The sequence below is a fragment of the Aethalodelphis obliquidens genome, unplaced genomic scaffold (genome assembly GCF_003676395.1).
Source record: "Aethalodelphis obliquidens isolate GAN/ISIS:26980383/991018 unplaced genomic scaffold, ASM367639v1 scaffold7, whole genome shotgun sequence".
Lineage (NCBI taxonomy): Eukaryota > Metazoa > Chordata > Mammalia > Artiodactyla > Delphinidae > Aethalodelphis > Aethalodelphis obliquidens.
This window is the reverse complement of record NW_020837951.1, coordinates 19,490,758-19,518,683: the sequence shown is the minus strand read 5'-3', so window position 1 is coordinate 19,518,683 and position 27,926 is coordinate 19,490,758. Positions and strand designations below refer to the sequence as shown.

Sequence of the window (27,926 nt, the reverse complement as noted above, 5' to 3'; positions counted from 1 at the left end):
TCTGGACTTTTGCTCTTTCACAGGTGTCACCACACTCAGTTGGAATTGATCCCACGTTTGCCCTCACCTCCCACCCCTCAACCCCTCCCCCGCTCATTCCCCCCTCCCCTAGCTCACCTGGGAACTCTCTAAGTTGCCTTCAGCCCATGATGTATGGCTGGGTCCTTCTCAAGTCTTGGCGCTTAGTAGGACAGGAATTGAATGAAAACAGGAGAGTTTGCCGACAGGCCCCTCTATCAATATCTAAACACATTAACTAATATCAGGCTGGCCCACATTCACCTTGCTTTTGAACAGCCAGACCTTTGGACCCTTGTAACTCCTCCAGGTCAGGGACACAAATTAGACTTGCGGGCTTTACCTATAGCTGGCTTTGTGGGATGGAGGGAAGGTTTTGTGTAAGACCTTTTCCAAGAGCTCACCAGATTGTGTCATAGCTTGCCTCCAGGGCCCCGCCCACAGCTACTTTAAAGGTCACTGGCACCCTCCAGCCACCAGTCTTCCTGGCGGCAGGTGCCTTGTGGTTTCAGCATGGTGCTGCCCTGGGCCCTCGCCGTCCTGAGCCTCATTCCTCTGCTGGACGCCCAGAGTCCGGCGTGCGCCAACTTGACGGCGGTGGTGCCCATCACCAATGCCACCCTGGACAGGGTGAGTGCCCAAGTCCCTGAGTGCCATGGGCAGCTGCTTCCATCTCTGGGCTTCCCTTTGCCCTCCTGATGCCATCCTTTTCTATCCTGGGTCCTGGGGTGAAATTCTGACCAGCCTCTGGAGGCATTTCTTTGCCTCCAAACTCCGACGCCTCTTTGCAAGGTTCCTCAACAGGGAACAATTCTGCACTGGCCAAGGAGGGGCTGCCCAGGGGTGAGGGTGGGGTGAGGGGAGATGTCTGGTCCTCCAAGTGAGCTCTTGCACGTCCACTCCTCATCTGGGGTCCCAGTCTCCTTGTTTGTAAAATGAGGAGAGAGATCTGCTGAGTCTCATCCCAGCTGACTCTCAAGGATTCAGCTCCAGCCTCCATCACCAGTTCCTGGCTTCTCCCCAGCTCTCTGGCAAGTGGTTTTATATCGGCTCAGCCTTCCGAAACCCCGAGTACAACGAGTCGGCTAGATCGATCCAGGCAGCTTTCTTTTACTTTGAGCCCAAGCACGCGGAGGACAAGATAATTCTCAGAGAGTACCAGACCACGTGAGACCCCACACACCAATTCACCCTCAGCCTCAGCTTCCGGCTTCCACTCCCAGCTGCAGAAAAACCTTGAGCGAGTCCATCTTCCCTCCCGGCCTCAGCCTTCCCGTTGATGGACTAGGCGGGGGGGGGGGGGGGGGGGGGGTGGGGGGCATTGACTCCAACTGCCACCTGACTCTTGGCCCTCAATGACTGAGATGGGTGACCGTCCACTTCTTGACCATCTTACTGCTTTTCTCCCCTCTCCTGTCTGACTGTAGTGGGAACAAGTGCGTCTACAACTCCAGCTCCGTGACGGTCTATCGCAAGAATGGGACCTTGTCTACATACGGTGAGGCCCAGCCCTCAGGTGGAGGGCTGCTGTGTGGAGTGGGGAGATGGTGGGTTGTCCAGCCTAAAGACGGGGGCCTGGACTAAGGCCCTGGGGGCTTTGAACACAGAGAACACGGGACAGGCCCACCTTTTATATCTCTGTGGCCCCAGTGCCTGCACACAGCAAATAATCAGTAATAACTGCCAACATTGTTGAGCTCTTACTATGTGCCAGGCACTGTTTGAAGTGCTTTATATGGATTAATCCCTTTAATACTCACAAACAACCCTAGGAGGACATTACAGTGACCAGATGAGGAAACAGAGACGTCAAGTAGTTTCCCCGAGGTCACACAGCTTATAATTAGAAATAGGATCTAAACCCCAGACTGGCTCCAGTCCTACCTCTCTGTCTACTACTCCTTATCTTCAGGGAAAACTCCTTATCTTCGGGGAGCTAAGGGTGGGAGCCTGCATTGGGCAGGCAGTGACTTCGCCCATTTCCCCACCATCACTGCAGAGAGGGCTCCTAGTAGGAGCACACAAATGCTGACGGAATTGAACGGACACCACTTTGCAGCCCCAAGGCTCCTGTCTGGGCTTGATTTCCTCATCTGTAAAATGGGGAGAAAGGCTCTGACAGCCATGGTCCATGTGAGGCTCCTATGATTCCACACATAGAGAGTGCTCAGTGCAGAGCCTGGCACACAGAAGGAGCGAGTGACCAGTGGCCTAAGACAACCCCTGGTCTTCACTGGTTGGCTGTGTGGCCCTGGGCACACCCAGGTTCCTCCCCCGTGAGACAGGAACTGTTGTGCCGCCCCCGTGGTCTCATCAGAGGCTCTCTCCTCCAGAGTCGGGTAAAGAACACTTTGCTGACCTGCTGCTCACCAAGCACCCCAAGACCTTCATTCTTTCTGCCTCCTGGAACGGCAAGAAGAACGTGGGCATGTCCTTCTATGGTAAACACCTCAAACTCCCACTCCACCCAAGCCTCACCCCAGGACCACCACTACTCGGGCGGGACCCCCAGCACCCCAGCCCTCCCTGGCCTCCCACTTAGGTCCCCCATCATCCTCACCCGGCCCCCTTGCTCCGTCCTGTAGCCGACAAGCCAGAGGTGACCCAGGAGCAGAAGAAAGAGTTCCTTGATACCATCAAGTGCATAGGCATTCACGAGTCAGAAATCACATACAGCGATGAGAAAAAGGTAAGTGCAAGGAGGACCGGGCAGTGGCCCCCCTGAGGGTGGTCCCACCTTGGGCAGCCTCAGAGGCCCAGAGAGGGAAGCTGTCAGTCAAAGCTGCACAGTGAGGCAGGATATCCTGTTTAAGCACCTGCCTCACTGCAGGGCCCCCGGGTGATGGACGAGTGCCCAGGAGGGAAAAGTCACTGGGAATCAGGGAGGACGCCTGGAGCAGGTGGGGAGGATTGTAAAGGCTAACAGGAGGGGAAGAGCATAGCCAAGGTGTGGTGAACTTGGGAAAGAGACACGCACACGGGGAATGATCATTTACAGCTGCCTGCCACACCCCCGGGCTTCTAATGTCCGTGTGATGGGGAATCAGTCTTGTGGTTTTAGGTGTCACCCAAACTGCAAGTCCAGGGCCACCGTCCCAATTTTTGCTGGAACTGAGCATTATCTGTATAATCTTCTTAATACTTTCTTTTAAACCTGTGTTAAATGCAAGGCTTTACATGGTCTCGTCCTGTGTAATCATATCTGAAATCACAGAGCTGATTTAAACTGGTTACAAAAACCAAAAACTGGCTACACGTTTGTGGATACATGTGAAATACTTTCATGATTATTAAAATAAAAACGTCTCCATCTAGACAGATTTGTGCCACCAGAGGTCATTTCCCGTGACCACCGGTGGCACAAATCATCCCCTGCTTTCGGGAACCCGGGAAAAGGCGTATGAACACAGACACTGGAGTTGGTCCCGTGGCCAGCAGCCTGCTGCCCCCGTCCACTGGCCGGGGGACCTCGGACAGGCCGCAGGTCACCATGAGCCTCACTCTCGTCATCTTCAAAATGGTGTGAGGGGGCTTCCCTGGTGGCACAGTGGTTGAGAGTCCGCCTGCCGATGCAGGGGACACGGGTTCGTGCTCCGGTCCGGGAGGATCCCACATGCCGCGGAGCGGCTGGGCCCGTGAGCCATGGCCACTGAGCCTGCGCGTCTGGAGCCTGTGCTCCGCAACGGGAGAGGCCACAACAGTGAGAGGCCCGCATACCGCAAAAAAATAAAAGAAAAAAAAATGGTGTGAGGAATCCAGGAGATCAACAGAAGGGCATGGCAAGTCATAAGTGCTCAGACATGCCAGGTGTCAAGGGTTTGAGCCTCCATTTCAGAGGTGAGTAAGCTGAGACTCAGAGAGAGAGAATGACTTGCCCAGGGTCACCCAGCTGAAGCCCTGCTTGGGCTGGAACTACAGTCCAGAGCTTACTTCCCTCTTCCCCCAGAAGACCCCCCCGCCCTCCCCCGATCACGTGTTGTCTTCTCCCACCAGGATCTGTGCGGACCACTGCATATGCAGCACGAGGAGGAAAGGAAGAAGGAAGAGGAAGGGTCCTAGCATTGGGTTAGGACCTTGGGGACTCTGCGGGCCCATCCTCAGCCTCCGGCTCACCCTTCGTATCTCAGCTCTTTCCCTCAGTTGCATCAATAAAGCGTCTGTTGTGGTACAGTCAGGTTGTCATTTGCTTGTTCGTTTGTTCATCTGTTCATTCATGTTGTGCCCGCCTCAGTTGAGCCGCGGCCGACCACTGCCCTGAGTTGATCCTTGGTTGGAAGGGCCCTTGCTATAATTCCCAGCACCTGTGCCAGGATGGATGACTATATGCACTGAGTGCTGTGAGAGCCCAGCACGGGGAAGCTTCCTTCTCCAGTGGGGAAGTCTGGGAAGGCTACCTGGAAGGGGCATCTGAACCACTCTAGAAAGATTAGGAGCTTGATAACACCTGCTGTTCCCACTGCAAGCCAATGATCTGTTTAAGGAACATCGAAGCGGAGGACCCTGAAGAGGAGTTCAGGTAGATAGAGGGCGGTGAGGACCCAGGAGTGTGGTGCTGAACACAAGGGCCCTTACTTTATTATTTATCTATTTATTTATTTTTAAAAGATGAATCAGTTTGGTTTTATTTCTGCTCAATTCATGAGATATCGTCAAAATTTCACCATTCATATCAAAATTTCTCCCAGGTGTCACCAAGAAACTGATGATCAATATTTTTTAAAAGAGTTTTCAAGAATCTTATCAGATCATATCGCGTTTCCTAAAGTAAATCCTTTCAGGAATGAAGGAAAGTTTCTCCTCTTAAGTACATGAAATAGAGTCCCTGTCACTTGATTATGAAGGTCACAGGGGTGCCCTGTTACCAAGTCAGGAAGCAGGCTGGCCCACGCACGGCAGCATCCCCAAGTAGCTGGGTCTGGAGGGAGAAGGAAAAGGAAACCAAACCTTAATCCTGAACCAATTAGGGTGCTTTCCACAGAGCACAAAATTCCACGGTTTTCTGCTTATCATCTTCATTTTGGTCTTGCTTACATACAAAACAACCACGCTCGCCTGCCTAGTCTTCATCTGTAAGTAGATCCTCATCCGTCCTTAAATCAGGCGAAGTTAATTGTGGACATGTCCGAGCATATGGACTGTGCCAGGCTTGTGCTCACCCACAGAATTACCTACCTAGAGCCCAGGGCTCCATCAGAGAAGGGAGTCTGCCTCAGCAAACAGTGGATACGAAAAGAGAGCAGTCTGAGCAGAAGGAAAACACTGAGCTTATTCTACCTCAAAACATCACCAGGGGGCGCTTCCCTGGTGGCGCAGTGGTTGAGAGTCCGCCTGCCGATGCAGGGGACACGGGTTCGTGCCCCAGTTCGGGAAGATCCCACGTGCCACGGAGCGGCTGGGCCCGTGAGCCATGGCCACTGAGCCTGCGCATCCGGAGCCTGTGCTCCGCAACGGGAGAGGCCACAACAGTGAGAGGCCCGCGTACCACAAAAACAAAAACAAAAACAAAAAACATCACCAGGAGTTAAAATAAAAGACGCGTTGTTAGTCAGAGGTCCATGCAGGTGAGACAGGAGGGAGACTCGTGTAAACACGAGCACGTTTGGACCACCGTTCATTTCTTTCAGACTCAGCTGTATGTTTTCAGTTTTTCACCCAGCAAGGCTTGCCCAGTTTGGACACTGTTGAGGAGGAAACTGGTTTTAACGTCAGCACGTCACAGACAACCTCCCTTCCTGACGCCCCCTACTCCCCACGTGTCCCCACGTGTCTTCTTCAGCTCTGATCTAAGCCTGGGCCCCTGGGAAGGGTCTGGGGCTCGTTCACACTCGGGAACAAAATGGAAAGATCAGTCTTTCACTTTGCGAGGGAGCTGGGACGATCCTGACGAGAGTGGACATGGTGGGATAAAGGCATGGACAGGGCAGGAGTGAGGAGACCGCAGTTGGGGAGCAGCTACCCTGAGGGCACCTGGTGAGCAAGTGAATTGCAGCAGAGGCCGCAGGCCCTGTGGAGCGGCTCTGGAGGTCCTGGTGTGAGATTGCAGGGGGACTGTCATCCGAGCTCCCTTTACTGTGTAGGGCCCTTACCTTAGATGTCAGCCTGGCCATCTGGGGAGGCGAGTTAGGAGGGCCCAGACCGGAGGCAGGAAGACCTACACGGAGGCTGCTGTGAGCATCCTGGAAGAGGCGGGTGTCTGGGCCAGGGCAGGGGCAGGATGGGTGAGACTCAGAGGACTTGGGGCCAGGCCAGAGGGGCTGTGTGTCTCCATGAGGTGTCCCCAGAGTGCCCACCTGACACCCAGGAGGAAGGTAGGATACCTAGGGTAAGGTTGGTCCCTCGAATCCAGCCATCTTGCAAATGTGTTTGGAGCCCTCGCCATGGGGCCACGTCTGAGGCTGGCCCACTTAGAGGCATAAAGAGGACTGAGCGTCTGAAGCCAGGATTCCAACAAGGAAGGATGGTCTCCTTCCAGACACAAGGGCTTTGTGATGGTCATGTGAGGGAAGCAGCACCACACAGGTGGCAGAGAAATTGGGCTGAATGATTGGAGTAATTCTATGTGCAAGCGTCCTAAGCCATTTGGAGTGACAGGACCATAACCCTGGCTCCTGACACCCAGTCCTGTGGCCCACGGGCCAGTGTCCTCCAAAGAGCCACAGAACCAAGGCTTCAGCATCCTTTGTTCAAAGCTGCAGCCATGGAGACACTGCTCTGCCCCCCACCTCGGGCTCCCCCTTCCCATCCACCTTCCCGTGAGGTTGTGGATCTGGAGGCTCAGAACCAACAAGAAATCTCCCATCTCGGCAAGATGCTGTTTTCAACTCTCCTGAGAAGGATCAGCTGGAAAATGAAATAGAAATGAGTCCTGGAGGGCCGGGAGAAGCAAGTGAGTTGAGAGGTGGGGAAGACTGAAGAAAAGGCCAAGGGAAGGGGAAGCAGGAGCTGCGGAGGAGAAAGTCATGGAGGTTTAAGGAGGAAAGAACAGTGACAAAGTATATGGACTTTGGAGTCAGACCATCGTGAGTTCGCGCATTCGGAACCTCGGTCTCCTCATCAATAAAATGGGCGCACAGTGGGTCACTTAGCTCAAGGATTGGCATCTAGGAGGCGCTCAGTAAATGGCAGCTGTGGTTGCTGTTTGCTGCCAAAAGGAGCACTGGAAAGAGAGTCCGGGCTCGTGCTCTTGCAGACACCAATTTGCTGTGTGTCACATAAAAGAAGCTTGGTCAGACGGCCTCTCCTCGCAGGCCCCTCCAGTGGAAAGCTTTATGGTTCTGAGGGGGAAAGCTGGAGAGACAGAAGGCACTGAAGGGAGGTAGGCAGGCAGTCTGGAGATGTGCACCCAACCGGTCCCTCGGGAGAGGGCTCCACTTGGCACCAAATCTTTCACCCCACAAACTTGACTTGAGAAACCACAAGTGGATGACACACACCACAGATGTGGGTGGCTTTGGGAATGTTTTTGGTTTTGGCTTTCATTTCTTAAGATCAATATTCACTCTTCTTTATTTGCTCTCATAACGAAAATAGATTTTTTAATGTCCCAAATATACAAATATCACTGACGCACACACATACCAGAAAAGCTGAAGTCTGAGCTGCTACAAGGTCAGGGAGCAGGAGATGGCCTGGCCTCATGGCCACAGACAAGGACCTGGCAGGAAGCTGGCCGCTGGCTCAATTCCACGGGGGTCCCAGGGTAGAGCCGGGGGTCTCGGGATGAGGTACTGAGGGGGACCATGGTGGATGGCTTTCTGGGCCCTCCGGGGGGTGTCTCCATCCCAGCAGACCCACGGGAAAGGCCTCTCAACTATGGAGAAGCTGGGTGTGTGTCATCCTGAGATATCCCAATGGCCTCAAAGTGCCCCACTGACCACCAGTCACCAGGAGAAAGGTCCCCACCACGTCCTTCCCAGAGACACCTACTCTGGAGTGGCTGGTCACAGGTGGTGGACAAGTTTTCGCCAGAGACCCTGGCCCTGTCCCTTCTTATCTGGCCTCCTAAGAAGAATCCAAGACCAGGAAAATGCTTCAGTTTGAAAAACAGGAATCTGTCCATCCATATATAAAATACATATTGTTAGCCAGAGATGGACACATGCAGGACCAGGAGCCTCCCAGAGATGGCATCTGGACAGATGGTGGCCTCAGTCCCAGCACCTCCTTCAGGGCTGGTCCCTAGGAAGTGACTTCTCTGGAGGACCAGCTGACACCCTTTCCGTTCTGGAAACACGGAGGCTGAGCAGGCAGGGCCGGTGCGGAGGGAGCCCTCCTCACGAGGGTCTGCGGGGCTTCCAGGGCGACAGGGACTGCCCAGCCCTGCCCCCCGTGCGTCTCTGAGCCTTGAGCGCAGTCAGAAGAGGCAGGAGCCCCGCAGGCCGCGGGCCTGGCGCAGGTCGGCCGACAGGGAGCGGCTCATGAGCTTGGTGGTGGAGCGGACGCTCTCGGCAGCCTGGACCGCTCGGCTCAGGGCCTTGTTGAGCTCCTCCAGGTCCAGCTGGATGGAGTGGCGGGGTCTCCCGGCCGGCCGAGCGGAGACTGCGGGGGGCCACTCAGCAGCTGCTCGGGCTGAGGTAGGTGCTGCAGGCGCGTAGTACCTGGGGAGAGACGCGAGTGCGTTCACTGACTGCGGAGAGGGCTGGGGGCTTCTCAGCCCCAGCTCGGCCCCTACATTCTGAGTCTCAGTTTCTTCACCTCTAAAATGGGAAAAAGGAGCCCCGCTGAGGGATGTGTTAGAGGGGTGAAGCAAGGTAAACGGGAGTGCCTGAACCAGAACAGTCCCCCAAAAATGGTCTGTTTCATCTACCCGTTCATTGAACAAATGCTAATGGAACATATATGTGCCAGCCAGTGCACTAGGGCCTGAGGTCACCGTGGTGAATAAACAACACGGACCCCGCCCGCCGCCTTCTTGGAGCTTCTAGTCTGAGAGCCTGGGAGACCAGGCTCACCCCAGGCTCTGGAGCAAAGCCCCTTCATCAGAGAGGTCATGTATGGAGCCCTATTTGTCAGGTGTGGAGCGCTGGAGAAACGTGATAATAATAATTAGGATTCTGCAGGAGTGAGAGGGTCTGGCTCCACTCATCCCCCCCAGCCTGGTCCTGCAGGAATGTATGGTGTTGTTTAAAAGTTCTGGGGGGCTTCCCTGGTGGCGCAGTGGTTGAGAGTCCGCCTGCCGATGCAGGGGACGCGGGTTTGTGCCCCGGTCCGGGAAGATCCCACATGCTGCAGAGCGGCTGGGCCCGTGAGCCATGGCTGCTGAGCCTGCGCATCCGGAGCCTGTGCTCCGCAACGGGAGAGGCCACAACAGTGAGAGGCCCGCGTACAGCAAAAAAAAAAAAAAAAAGTTCTGGGGAAAACCGGCTGAGGAGCCATGAGCTGAAGCACAGGTTTCTCCAAGAAATGACAACTGCATTCCTCCAAGGATGCCAAGTTTAGGGTTCAAAGAAACCGATGCTGGGCAGGAAGAGGGCGTGGCACCTGTGGAGTAAAGTGTGTAGGAGAGAGAGGGACAAAGAAGCATGTTCCCTAAATAGAGCAGGAATGGGTTTAGGAGAACTTGGCCGGAGACATTCACTGGTGTTTTGCTTGGCACGCTGTAAACTCTGGTCTTATTCCTGACCCTTCACTTTCTAAATTGCATTATTGCACAGTGTGAAAAAAGGGCTTTGCTAGGATCTGAACAGATGTCTCTCCAAACAAGATGTACAAATGGCCAACAAGCACATGAAAAGATGCTCAACATCATTAGCCAGCAGGGAAGTGCAAATCAAAACCACATGAGATGCCACTTCACACACTCCCCACCCACTGGGTGTCCTCAGAGACACTCACTGCTAAAAGCAAAAAGATAGCCATGAGCGTCTGTGAGGATGTGGGGAGACAGGAACCCTCAAACACTGCTGGTGGGAGTGTAAAATGGTGCCACCACTTTGGAAAGCGGTTTGGCGGTTCCTCAGTTAAACACGGCGCCTGGCCTGGGGCTGGCATCCTCATCCTCAGGACCCGTTTGCCAGGCTCTGAGATAAGTCCTTTACCAGCACTGTCTTGATTATTCGGTAGGTACTTTTATACTTATCTTACAGATGAGCAAAGTGAAGCTCGGAGAAGCTGAGTGATGCAGGAAGCTCCCCAAACCCTGGCCACCCGCACGACCATGAACAAGCTACATCATTCTCAAGGGGTCCGTTTCTCCATGGAAAACAGCCATATTTAGCTACCTCCCAGGGTAGATGTAATAGGAAAATTCAGGTTAAAAGCTCTGTATGCCCAGCGCGCTGTCAATGTCAGCTACTGAGGACTCCCCCAGAGTCAAAGAGCTGGAAGGAGCAGGCTGGATTTAAACCCAGAGCTAATTAGCTCCCAGGAGATGCTGATACGTATCATCTGAACTGAATGAATGGGCTTCTTGAATCCAGTTCCCTCCTTAAGGGCAGACTAGTTGGTGTAAGTACTGGGTTCCCACACACCCCTGCCTTCTGATAATTCTGACGACCAGCTTGGCCTGAAAGTTACCCCAAACTCCCCTTAGGGCAGAAGCTACAAAACAGAACAAACAACAACCAAGAAACCCCCCAAAACCAAAAAACTGGCTAGAAAGCCTCTGGTGCAGAGGCTATAAGGTGGCTGGCCAGCAGGCGGCAGCACAGGCCCATTCAGCTTTCTAAGGGTTCCTGGCCTCAGCCACTGAGCACGCTCGGTCCTGCTGACCGGCAGCTGGAGAAACTTCAGGGTGGCATCAGCCCCAATTCCAGTAGCATTAGAAGCACTGTGGTTACTGGCCACCTTCTATGTACTATGGGCTTGCTATGCATCAGTTCATTTAATCCTCACCACAACCCATTTCACAGAGGGAAAAACTGAGGCACAGGAGCAAAGTGACCTGCTGGCCTGGTCTGTTGGGCACTAAAGCTCAGGGTCTTTCCCCTTCCCCACGGCCTGTCCAGGCCTGAGGACACCAACCTGGCTAGTTCTGCCCACAGGTCTAAGCCTGGAAGGATCTGGAATGACCTCAGAAGTAGAGACCCATGGCTACCGTGGACGCTCAGAGCTTTCTCCTGGGCCACCAAATTCCAGGCAAACCCTTTCCTGTCCAACGAATCAGAGGCCTGAGCATGCAGTACGGCCTCTCTTGACTGCTGGAGCAGAGGGTTCCTTAACGACCCACCCTATCTCAGCCGAGAGGAAAGCAAGAAACCGCGCTGTAGGCAGGACTCCTCATGGAGCTGGATGGAGCCTGGGCCTCTGCTCCTGCCAAGCGCCAGCCCTGATGGAAACTCTGGCCTCTTGCTGCTCACAAATACAGCCTTCTGACAACACACCACTGAAGAGGACCCCCGACCCAGTCATTTTACAGTGAGGGAAACTGAGGCATAGAACTAGCTGATGACAGTCAGGAGAAGGAGAAAGATCTCCTAATTCCAGGGTCCAGGCCTTTTTTTTCCTGCACAGTCCCGTCATGTTGAAGCCACCTTTCCTCATTTTTTCCTCTTACTAATGACAGTATTAACAGCAGCAGCATTTGCTGTGATGACAAAAGCTGCCGTTTATTCAGCAAAGAGCATTTGCTGGTACTGCACTACGAACCCCACAAACAGCTCGTGAGGCTCTCGCCACCTGCCTCATTCAATCCTCATACAACTGTACGTGACTGAGACTCTGACCCCATTTAACAGATGGGAAAAGTGAGGCTCAGAGAGGAAGTAGCTTTACCAAGGCCACACCACTAATAAGCGGCAGACCGGATGCCAGTACAGCTCTGACTCTAAAACCTGGACCATTTCCACCTCAACTGCTGTGCTTTTTCTGTCTTGACTGATGGTACATCCAAATCCATGTGAAAAGTGATTGCTCCTCTGGCCGTGGACCTGACCCGTATGCCTATAAACTGTCAAGGCCATCGGGAACAAGGAACGTCTGAGAAACTGTCTCAGCCAGGAGGAGCCTGAGAGATGTGACAACTAAATGCATGAGGTAACTTTTGGGGTGGGGGGGATCCTGGAACAGAAAAAGCACTTCAGGTAAAAACTAAGAAATCTGAACGAACTGTGGACTTTAGTTAATAACAATGTATTAATCATGGTTCACTAACTGCACTATACCATATCAAGGTGAGAAACAGAAGAAACTGTGTTTGGGGGGTGGTATAGGAGAACTCTCTGTGTTATCTGTTCCATTTCTCTATAAATCTAAAACTGTTCTAAAAATAAAGCCTAGTTTTTGAAAAAGTATTACTTGCTCTCTGAGAAGTCCCATAAGGAGATGGAAGATGGTTAAGGTCCTAGGTTCCCCTGAGGCCCTCTGCCAGCCTCCTTCACTGCTGGGTCCCCAGGGCCAAGCACTCTCACTGATGCCCAGGGAGCATTCAGGGTTTGTTGAGTGACTGCATGAGTGTTGGCGGGGGGAAACACAGGACTACTCAGTGCCCGAGTTCTCAGCTACCCAACTCAGGTCTGAATGCTAATTGTTAAGCGATTCAGACAGAAAGGCTAGGAGGGCTGGAACGGAAGGTTCTTACACAGTGGCTGATGGATAAGGCACGAGGGGAACCGAGGAGACGTAGGCAAAGGCAGGAGGGGCTGGCGCTGAGGGCGCGGCAGCCAGATACCACAGTGCAGGAGGCGGCGCGGGTGACGACCCTGTCCGCTTGCTCCTTTGTTTGGGGCTGGAGGTAGAAGATGCGTTTCTCCTGGTGGCGGCCATTTCCGGTGCTGTCAGGGAGGGACACCAGAGAGACACAGTCTCACCACTTGGGAAGATCCAACAGAGAACAGAGGGTCCTCCCAGCCCCACCAGCCCCATTAGAGCTGACACGGGGCCGGCCATGCCGGGAGTGCCTCGCTTTGGGGAAGCCGACTCTCATCCAGTTTGCTCCATCCCAGACTGCGCAACCTGCCACCCCGGCTAAGTGCCCCCTCCCGGGGCCCACGCCGGAATCCAGGGGAGCTGGGGGAAGAGACGGAGCATCTGTCCCTACCAGAGCTGGCTGAGTCTGCGCCCTCCCCCTTGGAGGAGGACCCAACTCGACCACACAGCGGACATCGCTGGGTCTCAGTGTGAGATGGTCCCAGTGGGTCCTTGGTGCCAGCATCACCTGGAAGAGGAGGCAGAGACATCAGGAGAGGATCATGTCTAAGTCACTGGGCCCCCACAAGCCTCCCGCAGCACTGAGCTTCCCTCAGGGACCGCTGCAGAGGAGACAAGCGGCCCCCACTGGGTGACAGCAATATTGATGGTACCCATGACATCGAGAGGCATCTCCTGAGCCAGGCCCTCTGCTCAGGGTCTTCATGCATTAGTTGATCAAATCCAACAAGCCACTGGTCTAGCTACCATCATCACTCCCCCATTTTACAGATGGGCAAACTGAGGCTGCAGAAGGTTGAATAATTTGCCAAGTCTCAGAGCTGGGAAGCAGTGGTCCTCTGTCTGATCTCAAGCCTGGTTCTCCCGACTGGAGCCCTTGTACCTACGGGTCATCCTCCACAGTGACACAGGCCCATTCTCCAGGTGGGACCAGCCCACAACGGCCCCTGGGCACCAGGGCGAGTCAGTGGAGGCCTAGTGAGCAGAAGGAGAGTGGGCATCCTGGTTCTCTTCCTGTACAAATCCTCAGCGCCACAACTGGGAGAATTCCAGGGTCCATCTGCTTCTCCTTCAGGCCTCAGCTCAGTGTCACTCCCTCTGGGAAGTCCCACCACCCACCGGGCTGAGCTATGTGCTCCCCCACCCCAGTTCTGACCATTCTGTTTCGTCTGCTTAGCTGAAGAGTTTGTTAGGGACAAGGCCCAGGGCCCAGTATGGGAAGGTGCTGAATAAATGAATGAGTGGTAGGCTTGTTGGGACTCTAGCAAAGGCGCAGCCATCTAGTGGTGAAGAGCCAGGGCTTTAGAGTCACAAAGACCTGGGTTCAAATCCTGCCTCTACCACTCGTAAGTTGTGTGCCCTTGGGCAAGTTACTTGACTTCTCGGAGCCTCAGTTTCTTCATTCATATAATGGACATAGTCATAAAATGTGCAAAACCTACTTCATAGGGTTGTGAGGATTAATGTTAGTACAACCCTTAGCATGTTGCCCTGTATATAGTAACGGCTTAATAAACGACAGCCCCATCATGATCATCATTATTGCTTGAAAGGGCCTCAGAGACCATCTCCAAACCTTTCATTATGGATGTGGACCTGAGGCTCAGAGACGTTAAGGAACTTGCCTAATGTCACATAGCGTGTCGGTGGCAGAACTGGGACTAGAACCTGGTGTCCATATTCTCAGGCCACTTCTCTCCCCACTACTCTTCCCCTAAACTCTTGGGTTTGGGGGAAAGAGTGAGGGGTGGAGGGAGGACAGAGGGGAAATAAGACAATCAATGCTGCCAGCCCCCCTGCTGCTTGCACCCCTCCCCGCATCAGGACCTTCTGGAATCATGTTCATGTCTTCTCTATGTCAAGGTGAAGGAGAGTGGCTTCAGGCAAAGCACCTGGAGGAATAGATGTGAGGGCAGGACTCCCTGGGAGGGCTAAAAAGACCAGAAAAAAATCTCTCCCTTGTCTGGATCTTGACCCGCGCACAGCTCAGGGTGGCCCATGTCTGGCCCAGCTGCACCCCCAAGGCCAAGGGCAAGAAGCTGCAGCCTCGTAGCCTTGGCCGCTTCTTCAGGTACCATCCCCTACCTGGATCCTCTGTCCTAGCGGGTCGGCAGTGGGGACAGGAGACTGGGCCGCTGCCTCTTGGGACCGTCTTGGGGGTCAGAACATGGTACTCCTGGCCTGGGGAAGAAACCATGACAGTCAGTGTCAGTTGGGCGTGGATGCAGCATGGGGGACGATTTAGAAGAAGGATCTCTCCCTCTTCCTCCAAATGGTTTAACAGTCTCCCTCTCAATCTTCTCATGCACACACACACACGTGCACACACATGTGATATATGTGCATAAATATGTAGCTATATAATTGGGCATGTACATATACACATATACATAGAAACACTTTTATTTGTCTGTTTATTATAAGCTCTCTCCAGACTCCTGTTTCATCTCAGATCCTATTTAGGGACCAGCTGCCTAGTTCTCGATACACAGAAGCAACCAACAAATGCAAGCTCAGTCAGGGTTGGAGAGCAGGCCGGGAAGACAGGACAAGCAATGACACAGTGTGACGCTACTCCCGCATACCCCGGCTTGCTGGTTAGGATTAGCATGGCTTGGGCATGGAGTCAGTGGTGTTTTCTCTGTGCTCCAAGCAGCTGGAAAATAGGGATAGTCATACTGTGGGTTTCATAGGCTTGTTGGGAGGACTGAATGGGGTCATATCCGTGAGGTATCCTGCCCCGCGCCTGGCAGATGTCAAGTGCTCAAGGTTATCAGAAGGTTGGACAGGGTCTTGGGACTGCACCCAGCCCTGCCATCCCGTGCCTCGTCCATCCCTGAGTCTCAGATAGGATCTTCAGAATGTTGCCTGATTAATTACTTTTTTCTCTCCCCTCTGCCGTGCAGGGTCCCCACTTTATACTCTGTGTGTGTTGCATTGGGGCCCCTGGACGCACTGCTGCTTTCACTTCTAACCCTCGGCTTCTATCTGCTCGGCTGGGAGACATTGTATCTCATTTCCTGCCTTCTCTGCATCGTATGAGGTTAACAGCCCTCCCTCCCAGTGAGGTATGGATGAGAGCCACGTCTATAATTTACTTACTATAATTCACACATTTACTCGAATTGCTTATTTGTTACTGGTCTTCTCTGCTATGCAGTCAGAGTCATAAAAGTAGGAGCCGTATCCGTATTTGTTTTAATGTTAAGCACTCTGAAATCCTACTATGCGTCACCTCAAGCCTTACTATGTGCCGGGTACCCAGTCGGTGAGACACGGGGCCCCCTGGGGAATCAGAACCTTAAGGCAGTCCAGGAGTGATTCCGTGTTCACCCTGTCACCCAGGTCCTGCAAACATCAAGCTCTCCTTAAACCGCTCCATGAATGACCAGCTGAACGGGCTTCCCCAGAACCAAGCATGGGCCCCGTCAAAGGCGAGGCCTCAGAAACTGTTTGCTGAGTGAATGAATAAACAAACACACCCAGATTCAAAGAGACCATACTCCCCGATGTTTCTGTATCACACAACTCGTAAAAAAATGATAGTATTTCAATGGTCCACTGGCTAAATGGAAGAGCCTTTTCAGGACAGAGACCAACCTGGGGACCATGCCCACCCAGCGCCCCCTCCTGGCCCACCTGTGTATTGGCCCCGGAAGGTGACCCTCTCTGGCTGACCGGTGCTACCCACTCCTCTCCTTCTATTCCGAGCTGCCTGTGGACTGTCCTCGGTGGTCTTGCCCCTCTCAGAGAACAGCCTGGGGGAGGCTGGCTCAGATTCGGAACCTGAGGTGGAAAGAGGGGCATCAGAGGGAGAGGGGGTGGGGGGGTCACACAGTTTAGGGAGTGGGTGGATCACGAGTTCAGGCTCTGGAGCAGGCTTAGATTTTAAACCCAGCTCTGCCCCTTAGCAATCACAGCTGACACATCTGGACCCCTGGCCTTGTGCTAAACGCTTGGCATGCTTCATGGCACGTACCCTCACAGCAACCCCAGGAGCGGACGCTATTATCACTGCACTGTTAGCTGTCCGTTTAACTGTGCAGGGCAGGTGAACAACCTGGCCAAGGCCACACAGCTAGAAAGGAGTGAGCTGGGGCCACTGATTCCAGAGCCATATTCCTTCAGGCAAGTCCCTTGTGCTTCCGGGCTTTGGTGTCCTGATCTGCAGAATGTGGATAATACGACCCATCTTGCAGTGACGATTAAGCAAGATGATACACATACACAAAGCCCTTACGGAAACCGCAGCTCACAGGACGTGCATAGCATACTGCTGCTGTCATTAGAAGTACGTGGTATTTCAGAGCACTATAACTACCTAAAAAAGACATCCGAAACCTTCTGCAAGTTTCCTCTAGGGCTGTTGCTGTAGTCCCTGACCACTTAGCCAGCATGCCCAGACTGTGGCCTCCAAAAATCAGTCCAGGCGGGTGGTCACTTACTCAGGGACAATCGAGGCACCTCCCGAGGCACCAAGGAGGACCTGGCTTGCCTCCTTCCTGCGGGGACTGCTTGCTCTGCGCCCCCGGGCTCACCAGACAATCTCTCTGTGGATTTACTAGCAAAAGGGAGAGAGAGAGAGATGATGTCACTGGATGAGGTTTCATGCAGCCTTTAAAGATGACCAGTGAGAAGCCCAACCCAGAGAAACGCTTATAACATAAGGAAAGAGGAGAACACGAAAGTCAAAACCAGAGACTCTGGAGTCAGACTCACAGAAAATGGCTCTGAGCCTCTCTGCCCCTTAGTTTCCTCATCTGTCAAATGGGGATAATAGGAGCAATGACTTCAGAGGGTTGTTGGAAGGACTGATGAGACAATGTCCATTAAAAATGTTAACGTAGTGCCCTCCAATAGAAATACTCAGAAGTTAGTTAGTTAAAGATGATTTTATAAGTCATCATAAGTGAATAGCTGCTGAGTGAGTGGGTGAGAGGGTGAGCATCCTGAAAATGTTCTAGCTCTTCACTTGGGTGATGAGTTCAGGGATATTCCCTGTATCATGCTTTATTATTAACACATATGTTTAATATATTCTTCTATGTATCAAATATCACATGGTAAAAAAAAAATGTAAGAGTGAATGAATGAGTGAATAAGCGAGAGAGGGATGTGGCTGTGCCTGAGTCCACATGTCTGGGGAGAGCCAGAGGTTGGCCAACCTGACCCTCTGCAGCTCCCACCAGGGCACAGGGGCGGGAGTTTGGGGTTCACCCACCTGCCATAATGGGACCCCCAAGTGGCTGAGGAATCAGCTGGCTGGTCCCGGGCCCGGGTGGGGTGGTCAAAGTTGGACGCTGGGCGCTTCGGGCTGCCCTGGAGGTGCTGGTGCAGGCTGTCCTCCAGCCGGAGCTGGAGCCGGGAGACCTCTTCTTGCAGCTCACGGATGGCCTGGCTGGGGTGGTGGGGGTGGAGACAGGAGAAAGAACAGATGCACAGTGAACATGGCTGCAGCCGCCGCCTGAGTGCTGCCCGGATGCCAGGTCTTCGTCCTTTTCCGGCAGGCACCGTCCAACTCTGCTGTCGGTGGACTCTCCAACTTCCCTGTGTGTCCGCTTTTCTTGCTACACATCGTGACACCCCTCTGAGTCCATGTCCCTCCCTGCGCATTTGGTGAGCAAAGCAGAACCTTCTTTGAGGTTTACCCAACCTAGCATGCAGGGCCTCTGAGTAACTATTCTGAAACACCAGTGACAAATTCTCAAGATAGAGATGAGGATGCAGAGAAGAGAGGGCATTGGCTCAAGGTACACTTTAAAATTTCAATTCTGACCTGCCTCGGCCCCCGGGCTGCCCTCCCCTTCCTCAGCCTCTGTCTGTAGAAACCCTAACTATCTATCCAGGCCTGGTTCCTTCCCGCCTTTGCTCAGCACCCCCTCCTGGGTTCCCCCAAACATTTCCTACATTGTTCAAGCCCATCTCCCTGCTCCTGGCGGAAGATGTTTGTTTATCTGTCTCCTCAACCAGACACTGAGCCCCTGGCAGGCAAGGAGTGGGCCTCCCCATCTCACAACCCCTGAGACCTCATAGATGCTCAGAGAATGGCACTGAGCTGGCCTCCAGGCTCCCAGAGGGAGCAGAGTAAATGTGTGTGTGTGGAGAAGGGACAAAGAGACACACGGTGCTTCCCATCACCCACTGAACGTGAGCAGGCTGGAAGCTGCAGGGGTGCCACAGGTAAGGCTGCTGTCATGCTGGGGAAGCCCCCAAACACAGCCCAACCTGGGATTGGCGAGGTAGCTCACGAGCCACTAGCATCTTGGGAGTGAATCCTGTTTGCATTTCTCCCCAGTCGGTCCCTGAATCTCTAGGGTCTCATTCTGAGGGTGTCGCTGGCACTGCAGCAGCCAATTCTACCCAGACACTGCTACACACAAACCCCCCTACACACGGGGCATCAGAGCCCGGGCTGGGCACGGCCGTCCTCCAGGCTGAGGCAAGCTCTACGTCTACTGTTCGGACCAGCTTCCGGGGTGAGGGCTCCCCTCAGGTTTAGTTCTTGCCTGGTGGCCCCTGGACTCTTGGGGGAGTGTCTCCTGGTGCCGGCTTCAGCAGACATCAGCCTTCAGATGGGTGCACAGAGGAGGCAGGAGACCTCCCTCTGGCTATGGCCTGGCGCTGTGTGCGTCTAAGGGCAGTTGGTTCCCCTGGCAATTCCCAGGGCAACGCTTGTTGGGGTTTCCAAGGCAAACCATGAGGGTGGCGGCTGCAGGAGAGTGAGAACTCCGGTCACCAGTTAACCCCTGAAAGGCAGGGCTGAGGCCCCGTGATGGGTGCAGGACTGGGGCGGCTCTGGCTCCCTGTCCAGGCCAAAGGCCGCTGAACGAGAGCCTGGGATTTGGAATACCCCGTTAGGCGTCACTTGTCCTCTCTGGCTTGTTTCTACCAGGATTTCGGTCTTCCTGACCTAATCCTTTAGTGACTGAGTGCCAGCTGGCACCTATAAGTCATCTTTCCCTGCAATTTTACTCCCCCTTCCTAGGTTCCCCATTCCGCATCAGCATCCAACTGGTTGGCCAGCCAACAATCTGAGTCATTCTAAACCTTTCTCTTTCCCTGAACACCCCAAAAGTTAACCAACTCCCAAGTCCTGTGGGCCCAATGCCTAATTATCTCTTTTCAAATGCACCTCCCTTCCCTCCCCACTGGCCCCATAACCTCTCTCCTGGGTGCGGCAGGCTTCTCAGCAATCCCCTGGCCTCTATTCTCACCCTCACAGTGGTCAGAGAATTCTTTCTAAAACGTAAACCCAACCACGCCTCTCCCTGGCTTAAAGCCTCCCTCATTGTCCTTAGGTGAGACTTTCTACATTCATGAATATTCAGTGAGCACCTTTCCTGAGCAGAGCCATCATCCAAACTTCTAACCACATGTGTCTGAGGCCCTCCAAGATCTCCCCCAGGTCTCCCTGTCTTCCTCTCTGCTTTTGTTGTTTCACACCCCACCTCATACTTGAGGATCCGGCTATAATAAACATTTGGTGCCTAAAAGGTGGCAGGCACTCTCTCACCTCTAGGCCTTTGCACATGCTGTTCCCTCTGCTGGGATATTCTTCCATCTCTCTTCCTTCCGGTCTCAGCTGAGATACCACTTCCTCCAGGAAGCCCTCCCTGAAGCCTCTGACTGGGCTAGATGCCCCTTCTCTGTGCTCCCACAGTCCTTCAGCCCTGTGCCATCATACTGGGGGTGCAACCACCTGTTTCTTGGTCCGTCCTACAAGATGGTGAGCCTTACGAGCTCAAGGACTGTCTTGCCCACTATTGTATTGCCAGGGGCTGGCATACTGTAAGTAAATAAGCCTTTCATTCCCCTGTAGATATCAGAGGAGACTGCAGGAGTGAACTTACTCAACTCAGGCCTGGAAGCCAACACCCCACCCCAACAAAGGCCTGTGATTGATTATTGGCCAAAAGCTACTCAGAGGAGAAGTAAGAGGACTGACTAATCTCTTTTCCCATCTCTGTTTAATGAAGCAAGGAGAAAACTTTCTCAGTAGAAAAACTGCACTTGGATTAAAAATTAAAAATTGAAAAAATTGTCCCTTCTCAGTTCATACGATGAATGCGTAAACTGCAGAAAACACACCCCTGGGAAGTGCAGACCTGTCTTGGAAGGGAAATGTTGAGGGACAGGCAGAGGGGTCTTAGCACCAGCAAGGTGAACCTCTAGGTCATTTCCCACCAGCTGGAGAAGTGTCCTCAGAATCTAGATCCATGACATCCCACAGGAGCAGCCCTGAGCTGGGAGGCAGGATGCCTGGGTCCGTCTGGCCTCAGCACAGCCACCACTGGATGGAGACCCTAGAAAGCCCGTGCTTCCCGGCTCTATGATGAGCTTGAATCCGCAGCGCCCAAGTATGCAACTTACTCTCGCCCCGTCCTGGTGAGGAGGAAGGTGGAGGTGGTCTCTGCGGGCCCATGGGGTGGAGCGGCGGCTGCAGGGGCCAGGGTTGGGGGTGGGCTGATTGTCGCGCCATGGGGGAGCTGCTCAGAAAGCTGCTTTCGGCCCTTGAACTCTGAGCCAGGGACCACTAGGGAGGCAGAAAGCGGTCAGAGTGAGTTCACACAGAGAGCACCCTTGAAGTGAGAACCTGTGCGGGTGGAAGGGTGCTGGGGGTGAAGAGATGGGGCCCAGCTGAGGTCATGAATGAGGCTCCTATCGAGGTCGATGACCCTCAAAACAGGAAGAAGATGTGGTTTTTGCTGGGAGCAAAGCGGACCTGCAGAGCTGTTTATAACTAGATTTCCCTCCACCATCCACCATTTCAGCATCAGATCCAAGTCTCCAGGGCCTTCCCCCTACAAAGAGGCCCCTGCTCCTCCACGAGGGCCCCCAGACTCTGTGCCTCACCAGGGCGCTCTGGGACTGGCTTCGGAGCCTTACCTCCCTCTGAAATTAGTCACACCTTTGCCCATGTGCATGTTTCTTGGGGGAGCATTCAAAACTTTAACTAGCCTCTCAAAGGGACGGGTGACCAGAGGTTACGAACCACTCAGCTGGCCCATGCATTAAAACAATGAGCCCTTGGAAGACTAATCAGCAATATATAAAGGAACACACTATCGATTCATGGAGCAATCTAGATTAGTCTCCAGGAAAGTATGCTGAGTGAAAAAGAAGCCAATCCCAAAAGGTTCCATATTATACGATTCCATTTCTATAACGTTCTTGAAACGACAAAATTACAGAAATGGAGAACAGATTAGTGGTTACCAGGAGTTAAGGAGGGGGTGACTGTGTCTATAAAAGGGCAACATGAGGGACCCTGAGATGGTGGAAATGTTCTGTGTCTTGACTGAATCCATGTCAATATCTGGTTGTGACATTGCTCTATGGTTTTGCAAGATATTATTATTGGGAAAAACTGGGGGAAGGATCTCTGTGTATTATTTCCTACAACTGCATGTGACTAATTAATTAAACTTTTAACTAAAGTTAAATTTCAAATTTTTAAATGGTGAACCTTAAGATGCAGAGCTAATCTGAGAACAGTGGTTACCTTTGGGAGGTGTGGGAGTGACTGGGAAGGGCTTGAGGGGGGTCTGGGCTTCTAATCGTGTTGAGTTTCTTGGTCTGTGGTCACTTCGAGAAAATTCTTCAATTTATATTCTTTCCTGTATGTTTTATTTCAATAAAAAGTTCACAAGCATTTTTTAAAGGTAAAAAATGAAATCACAGATTTTATAGACACAGTGTTCATGACACGGTGTTTAGTGAAAAAAAGGAGGTTACTGGGACTTCCCTGGTGGTCCAGTGGTAAAGAATCCACCTTCCAGTGCAGGGACGTGGGTTCGATCCCTGGTCGGAGAACTAAGATCCCCACATGCCGGGGGGCAACTAAGCCTGCGCGCCACAACTACTGAGTTCGTGCGCCTCAATGAGAGAGCCCGCGTGCCGCAAACTACAGAGGTCACATGCTCTGGAACCCGCGCACCACAACTAGAGAGAGAAAACCCGCACGTCACAACTAGAGAGAAGCCCACGCCACAACGAAGACGCTGTGTGCTGCAACTAAGATCCGATGCAGCCAAAAAAAAAAAAAAAAAAAAAAAAGGAGGTTATTAAACATTCACGTATAATATCCCATTTCCGTTTTAAGTATTTGTAAATAAACACACACACACTGACAAAGAAAACAGCTCACAGGTTCTACACCAAAATGTCAGCAGTGACGGTTTTTAGCTTATTATTTTTTCTTTTGTTCCCTTTTGTCCACCTTACCTGCAATTTCAAATTTTCCTACAATGAACCTGTAAGATATTTTGCATCTAAAGGGTAATGCAAGTTTTCTTACGGATTTGATTTTTTTAACCCATGCAATCCAGCCACCCCCAGGTTCTGGCCAACCCAGATGCATCCACTCACCCATCTCAGCCGCCAGTGCCCGCTCCAGGCAGAAGCTGGGTGCCCTCTGCCCGAGAGGACCGTCCTGGCCAGGTGGGAGCCTCTGGGCTCGGCTCCTGGGTATGATGGGCTCAGAGGCTCTTCTGGGTACCGGAAGACCCCTGGTCTGGCGGTGGGAGGTTGCATCTCGGGGCACAGACGGAGTGAAAGACTGGGCTAATGTCCCTCGGGTGCTGGGAGACCATGGAGGGAGAGACATGCTGAGGTCACACAGAAGGAGGCCACAGCCGCCGAGACCCTCCACATGCTAAACCATGAACTCCTGACCTTTGCGACTTGGCACCCCTGGCAGTACAGTATTTCTGAGGATGCGCCCCCATTATACATGCATTTTCTTTATAAACTGCAGAAGTGTACATCTGCCTACTCACACAAAATTATAAAGCTCAACTTGGTTTTCAGATAATATACAAAGAAATAAAATTTGTAATCCTTCCTTCCCAAGCAGCCCTGGGTAGCCCGAGGGGCCTGCGTCCAGCTTTGGAGACTATCACTCTACCTGGTGGCTCTGTCACGCCACCCTCCCTACAGACTTTATTCATTCACCATTTCATCATTCATTTGCTCAACAAATATTTATTTCCCAGTCTGTCGATGATTGGCGGAGTGACACTGGGCAAGTCGCTTTCCCTTTCTGAACCTTAGTTCCCCTCTATCAATAAGGTAGGGGAAATGAACCATCCTTGGGGGGATGAAGTGTGGGCTCTGAGAACGCCCAGGCCATCTGTCCCTGTTCTGAGCTCACAGGCACTCTGATTCTCAGGCTATCTCAGGTGTGTACACTGATGGGGTCCCCAGGATACCTGATCTGGGAGAACCGGTGCTCTGGGGTCTGAGTGAGGGGCGACACTCTGCTGGTTTCTGAGCCCACAAAGCCACTGTCTGTCTCGGGGGATGCCATCCAGGGCTCCTGAAAGAGACAGCGTCCCTTTAAATTGGAGAAATGTGCTTGAGGCACACTGGGAAACCCTTCCCAAGTCCTGGCCTGGGCCTTACATTCCAGAGGCTCACAGACAGGGAGGCTGGCCCAGATCCCAGCAGCCGGGCCCAGGGGGTGAGGGTCCTGCAGCACGAGCACCCAGCCAACCTCAGGGACTCCACGCCCCGAGAAGACCCTGAGTAAGTCCCGCTTCCCTGAGGAGTGGGAGCCAGGGCCCTTGGGAGAGATACTGAGATATCCTGAGTTGAGAACAGAAAGAGGAGCAGAAACGTCCCGTGGCGGGAATGGGATTCTCATGTCCACACGGCTTCCGGGCTGGGCCTGGAACACCTTGGTCCTACCTGACTGCAGAAATGCCCGGGCCTGATGAATTGGGAAGATAAACTTGATCAAATACGCACACCTCCAACACACTGCATCTAATGCAAGGTGCAAAGATGGCCAACAGAGAGACACGTGTGCCTGCCCTCAGTGAGTTCATGGTCGAGTACAGACTCCTTACCATGGGCTCATTAGGACTACAGGTGTGTGTGTGTGTGCGCGCGCGTGTGTGTGTGTGTGTGTGTACACATGCATACGCATGTGTTTTTCTACGGGAGGATCCATCACATAAGTCACATTTCCACAGTGATTTGTGATTCCTGCAAATCGCAAGCTCTCAGAGGAGAAAGGGGAGCTCCTGGCGGAGGGACGGGGGTGTGGGGAGCTATGGCACAAGCCCTGAATGTTGGGCAGGACTGTGACTGGCAAGGGCAGGAGGAGCAGGCATTCTGAGCAAAGGCCTGGAGGCAGGAGGCTCCAGGAGATGCAGGGAATGGCCCTGAGGCTCAGCCCATGCCCCGTGCAGACGCATACCTCCAGGTGGGGCCCGCCAGCTTGGCACGGAGACTTCGGGGGAAGGCGCTCAGAGATGCCACTTCCCTCTAGGCTGGTCAGACTGCTCTGGTGGGACTCCGCAGACTTGGTGCCCTGAGGTGGGGGGGGCCTGCTTGGGCCTGAAGGAGCTGCCTCAGCTTTGTCCAGGCCCTGCAGGTGCCTGTCTCTGCCCACGGATGCGTGGAAGTCTGCTGGCTTCACAGACGCCATCTGCTCCACGGTTTCCCTGGCAGGGAAGGAGAGGCACACTGGCCCTGAGCCGTGGCATGGGCTGGGCAGCCCTGTCCCGGTAGCCACACAGTCTAGGGCACAAGCTCTGGAGTCAGGAACCCCTGCGTGCCCACGCTGGTTCTGCCACCCTCTCGCTGTGTGACCTTGGGCAAGGCACCTCCCCTCTCTGAACCTCATTTTTCTCAACTGTAAAATGGGGATGCCTACAAAACCCACCCTATACAGTGCAGCAGAAACAGTGTGGAAAGAGATGCGCTAAAGCATCCTTTCCCAGGCTTCTGGAATTGTCTTCCGTCTTCGCCCTTCCAGACACTTCCATCAACTTTTTCAATCTACTCAAAAAGACTTTATGTCACTGTTATAAACAGAAGACCGGTATTTTGTGTTACAAATAGAAACTAACTTTGCAAATAAATACAAGGAACATGAAAACAATATTATCATAGTCTAGATAGATCCTGTTGCTTAGTAAAGGCTCTGGGCCTGACGCCTGCTTGTTTTCTCTCTCTTTCTCTCTTTTTAAAGGAAGATCAAGAGAGGCACTGAAGACATAATAGCCCTAACTGAGATTCCTCCTTGATGGCCATGGAATGTCTGAGACTGACAAGGAGAGTAATGTTATTTAATGCTGCATCTGTCCTACCAGAAACCTCGTCCCACAACACCCAATCATTTCAAATGCTATCAATGGTATACGTTGCACATTTTAGAGAGACACTGAGCTACAGGTCAGGAAGGCCGTTTCTGAACTGTCTAGCTCACCATGACAATTTCCACCCCTACGGTTTCTGAGCTGGTGTGGGACAAGCAGGGAAGGCTCATTGACATACTCGACGGGGCCCCCGTGACTTCTCTCAGCCTGTGCTGGGGGCTGTCTGGTGGGGAGCCTGGTGGCCGCTGCTTTTCCTGGAGCTGAAGCTGGCCCCTCAACTTCCAGGGTGTGGCCCTGCCCCTCCCCCTCCTCCTCCAGCCTCAGGGCTTCTGGGAGAGACTTCACACTGAGGTACCTGCAGAAGAACACAGAGGGGCGTGACTTCTGCCCAGCAGGGCCAGCAAGGTCCCACCACTGGACCCACCACCCTGGCCTCACTTCTGGTGGGCACTCACCGCTCTAGGAGGCCGTGGAAATCGTGCTCCACCCGCAGCTCCTTGTGCCCGAGCGGGGTCGGGAGGCCCAGCAGCCTGTCCTCTACTTCATTGCTGGTAGCGCTCAGATCCAAGTTCACGTGCAATGGGTGGAGGCCAGCGCTGATGGCGTCAAGCTGGGGCCAGAAAGGAGGAGGGGCAGAGATTCAGCAGACATCTGAGACCACCTTTTAAGGACCCACCTTATGCCAGGCTCATGCTGGGTGCCAAAGAGTAAGAAATAGGTTAGGTTCACTAACCTATCATCCTTTTACGTGTGCACAAGTAGGGACTGGGTCATGCGACCTTTGACACTGACTGCCGTTGATGGAGCCCCTGCTACGTGCCAGGCGCTGTACAGACATCACTTCACAACAATCCCACCAGTACCTAGGTTATTACAACCCATTTCACAGACAGGTAACTGAGGCTCAAATGATTTGCCTAAAGTCACACAGAAGTGAGGGGCAGAGCCTAGATTTGAACCCAGATTTCCATTCCAACATGGACACCCAGCCCCTCAAAACACCTTCACCATGGGAGCAGGGGAGCCCCTCAAGATGATGCACTCGAGATGACTGTGTCTCATGGGGTTGTGACGTGGGCTAGAGAGAATTCTACAAAGCCCCTTCCATGTACAGCCCTTCTCTAGTGTCGCCACCTCTGTGAATAGTCCCCATATTCACCCAGGACTAAAGGTTAGAAGCTTGGAGGTCATCTTTTGTTCCTTTCCTCTCATCACCAATCCAAGTCCAGTCAAATGTACCTTCTAAACCTCTCTCAACTCCATGCACGTCTCTCCATCTGCCCCACCACCTCCCCGCTTCGGACCTACCTGCAAATCCTCTGGTATCTTCTCCTGCTGAAAAACCCAGCAGAGTTTAAGACCATCCCCTTGATGTGACCCACACATGTACATCCTGAGGCCCCTGCCTGCCTCCCCAGCCTCCTCCCCTCTCCTGCCTGTCTCCCCTGCCTCTTAGACCCCTCCTCAGGGTCCATACTCTAACCACAGGGCCTTTGCACAGGCTGTTTGTCCTGCTAGATGGCTTTTCTGCACCTAGTAATTCCTACTCACCCTCAGATCTCATTTAAACATTACTTCCTCAAGGAAAGTTTCTCTGACTCCCTAAACTCAGATATGTTACCCTGTTATCTACTCTCATAGAACCTCATAATTCTCCTTCAGAGCACTGATCAAAATTATAGTTAAGTAACTGGGTAACTAGTTCAACTAGACAGAAAACTCCATGAGGGTACAGGCCACCTATTATTTCAGTTGTTTTCTACTGAATTCCCACCACGTGTCATGAGTCTTGGCACATGGTACCAACTTCTCAGACATGTCATGAAGAAGTTAATGAATGGAGAAAACAGTGAATGAAGGAACAGTCCAATACGGTTGGGCAAAGAGGTACCTCAGGGCAGAGGGTCTGGATGGCGGGCGTGGGGGCTTGCTCCAAAGGAGGGGGCAGGCCCGTTGGCTGGAGGGGGGAGGGCACAGCTGGGGAGCTGTCCAGAGCCAAGTCTGACCCGGCTGGCTCAGGTTCCTGCTGGTTCTGGTCTATGTGGTCCTTCAGCTCATCCAGGCGAATTCCCAGCTGGAATATCTCTGCCTCCAGCTCCCTGGAACGAGGAAACATCAGGCAGGTCTGGGAGGCTGTGCTTCAGAGCAGAGGCCCCAGAGATGCCCGTGGAGAGTGCATCTGACATCATAATCTAGATTATGTGGAGAGCAGAATCA

The 27,926-nt window shown here is 53.0% G+C and overlaps 2 protein-coding genes across 2 annotated transcripts in view; one reads left to right on the top strand and one right to left on the bottom strand.

Annotated features, from left to right (window-relative positions):
* The first annotated feature begins 287 nt into the window (after window positions 1-287).
* On the top strand, window positions 288-4,201 carry ORM1 (orosomucoid 1). The gene is made up of 6 exons (XM_027105978.1): window positions 288-648; window positions 1,043-1,185; window positions 1,446-1,516; window positions 2,352-2,459; window positions 2,604-2,707; window positions 4,012-4,201. Exons 1-6 carry the CDS (start codon window positions 532-534, stop codon window positions 4,075-4,077), a joined length of 609 nt encoding a protein of 202 aa, XP_026961779.1. The 5' UTR covers window positions 288-531; the 3' UTR covers window positions 4,078-4,201.
* Window positions 4,202-7,506: 3,305 nt separating this feature from the next.
* The window catches only part of AKNA (AT-hook transcription factor), a 39,998-nt gene continuing 19,578 nt past the window's right edge, over window positions 7,507-27,926 (bottom strand). Inside the window, exons 11-24 of the mRNA XM_027105099.1 lie at window positions 27,601-27,808; window positions 26,165-26,319; window positions 25,888-26,064; window positions 24,806-25,052; window positions 23,814-23,920; window positions 22,972-23,183; window positions 20,974-21,136; window positions 17,825-18,001; window positions 17,049-17,164; window positions 16,243-16,389; window positions 14,689-14,784; window positions 12,995-13,111; window positions 12,536-12,728; window positions 7,507-8,615 (exon numbers count right to left, since the gene is read on the bottom strand). Of these exons, the coding sequence (XP_026960900.1) occupies window positions 8,372-8,615; window positions 12,536-12,728; window positions 12,995-13,111; window positions 14,689-14,784; window positions 16,243-16,389; window positions 17,049-17,164; window positions 17,825-18,001; window positions 20,974-21,136; window positions 22,972-23,183; window positions 23,814-23,920; window positions 24,806-25,052; window positions 25,888-26,064; window positions 26,165-26,319; window positions 27,601-27,808 (2,359 nt within the window). The 3' untranslated portion in view covers window positions 7,507-8,371. The remainder of the gene's footprint in view (window positions 8,616-12,535; window positions 12,729-12,994; window positions 13,112-14,688; window positions 14,785-16,242; window positions 16,390-17,048; window positions 17,165-17,824; window positions 18,002-20,973; window positions 21,137-22,971; window positions 23,184-23,813; window positions 23,921-24,805; window positions 25,053-25,887; window positions 26,065-26,164; window positions 26,320-27,600; window positions 27,809-27,926) is intronic.

What these genes read in the sequence shown, in the direction of transcription:
- ORM1 (XM_027105978.1), top strand. Translation starts at nt 532, where the DNA reads ATGGTGCTGCCCTGGGCCCTCGCCGTCCTGAGCCTCATTCCTCTGCTG. An exon ending in CCAATGCCACCCTGGACAGG is followed by an intron (nt 649 to 1,042) that starts GTGAGTGCCCAA and finishes GCTTCTCCCCAG; the next exon opens with CTCTCTGGCAAGTGGTTTTA. An exon ending in CTCAGAGAGTACCAGACCAC is followed by an intron (nt 1,186 to 1,445) that starts GTGAGACCCCAC and finishes GTCTGACTGTAG; the next exon opens with TGGGAACAAGTGCGTCTACA.